The sequence below is a fragment of the Myotis davidii genome, unplaced genomic scaffold (assembly GCF_000327345.1).
Source record: "Myotis davidii unplaced genomic scaffold, ASM32734v1 scaffold1765, whole genome shotgun sequence".
Classification (NCBI taxonomy): Eukaryota; Metazoa; Chordata; class Mammalia; order Chiroptera; family Vespertilionidae; genus Myotis; species Myotis davidii.
The window spans coordinates 54,697-56,655 of NW_006296231.1; the positions used below are offsets into that span (position 1 = coordinate 54,697).

General features: G+C 40.9%; 1 protein-coding gene across 1 annotated transcript in view; it reads left to right on the plus strand.

Annotated features, from left to right (window-relative positions):
- NLRP4 (NLR family, pyrin domain containing 4) overlaps positions 1-818 on the plus strand; it is a 17,182-nt gene extending 16,364 nt beyond the window's left edge. The window contains 1 exon segment of the mRNA XM_015568814.1: positions 728-818. Coding sequence (XP_015424300.1) covers positions 728-818 — 91 coding nt within the window.
- The last annotated feature ends 1,141 nt before the right edge of the window (positions 819-1,959 follow it).

Below are 1,959 nucleotides of genomic sequence, written 5' to 3' on the forward strand. Positions count from 1 at the left end.
ATTTTATTTCAAAATGGCATATGTTTGCCACTTGTACAAAGTATGAAAAGAACAAAACTAAAGAATTAAGGTAAAAGTTAAGGTACAATTTTAGAGAAGTAGATTATTTTTCAAGAGGAGAAAAGTATTAAGAACATACTTAAGTGTTGAAAACCTCAAGTAAAATCCCACTATGTCTTTCCAAAGGCAGGCTTGAATTTATTCACTGTGGTTAAATTGCATTTCATATTTTTTAAATAAATAGCATAGGTAGCTGCTTGATGTCAAATGTGTAATTGTTTGTATCACTTATTTGATCAATTTGAAGTTTATAAAATCCACCCAAAGCTGACTGTGTCAAATGCATAATAAAAGAACTTAAACCAAACCTATATTGAGGAAATGGTTATTTCATCTGCAAAATATTGAGTTTTCTCCAGAAGAGAATGCAAGGAAGTTTTTGTTCATCAAAAAAAAATTTTTTTAAAGGACACAGAGAAAGGCCCTAACTGGTTTGTGAAGGGTCCCAGGTTTGATTCCGCTCAAAGGCATGTACCTTAGTTGCAGGCACATCCCCAGAAGGGGGTGTGCAGGAGGTGGCTGATCAATATTTCTCTCTCATCGATGTTTCTAACTCTCTATCCCTCTCCCTTCGTTTCTGTAAAAAGTCAATAAAAATATATTTTAAAAAGACACAGAGAAGGAAAGAAACGCATGAGTGAAATAGAGCCCCTTCTCTACTTGCCAGGCTGAAGAAAGCTGAATTTGATGAGGAAACCCAGGAACTCCTGGTGGCTGAGGAAGAGAGAAACCCCTGCTTGACCATCACCCATCAGTAACGGGTCAGACCCAGGACCAGAGGGGCAGGCGTGGGCTTGCAAGCAACCTGGACTGTCAGACTCAACAGCGGCTTCCAAGGATAAGTATCGGAGTCCTCCCCCTCCACACACACACACACACACACCAACACACACATGTGTACCTGCTCTGTGCCCAGGAGCCGCAAATTACTGACCCCGACTCTTCTGGGACCCCGTTCAGGTGTGTTTTATAAATTGTGTATTATCGTGGGTTTTATTTGCCTTGTGACTTTGTGGCAAGCCATGGAGAGGCCTTCGAGGTAACTGCTCCTCCCTGTTTCACAATGACATGTTAAACCCTCAATAAAGTTTTGTATCTTAAATCATGTTGTAAATCCTTTTTTAAAATTTTTTATTTATTGATTTCACAGAGAGAGAGAGGAACATTGATTTGTGGGCATTGGGTTTGTTGTTGCTTTTAAATACATTTTAATATATTTGTTATCGATTTCAGAAAGGAAGTAAGAGGGAGAGAAAAACATTAATGATGAGAGAGAATCATTGATTGGCTGCCTTCTTCATGCCCCCCCCCCCTCCTGCCACACACACACACTCACACTGGGGATGGAGCCCACAACCTGGGCATGTGCCCTTGACCAGGAATCAAACCCTGACCTCCTGGTTCATAGGTCAACGCTCAACCACTGAGCCATGCTGGCTGGGCAAACACTGCCTTTATAATTATTCAAAGTGTGTATATACATTTTGGGACACCCTATATATCTATGATATAGATATAGATATATAGAGATAGATAGATCTATATCGATCTATCTACCCTTGTTTTTTGACCTGACACATACAATGGGAGTGTGCATATAAGTCCTTCATTTGCCTCCACAATGACAGGCATTCAGGTGGTTTCTAATAATTGATGCTATAAATTCCACTAAATGGACAACCTTGCAAATGTCGTCTTGTACAGGAGTCTGAGGCTTTAAGGTAGCTACTTAGACATACAAGGGTAGCACATGCCATTATGAAAGCAATGGAGAGAAGGATCAAAATAACTCTAGCCCTCACCTGGCACGTGTGGCTCAGTGGTTGAGCATCGACCTATGAACCAGGAGGTTACGGTTCGATTCCTGGTCAGGGCACATGCCCAGGTTGTGGGCTCAAT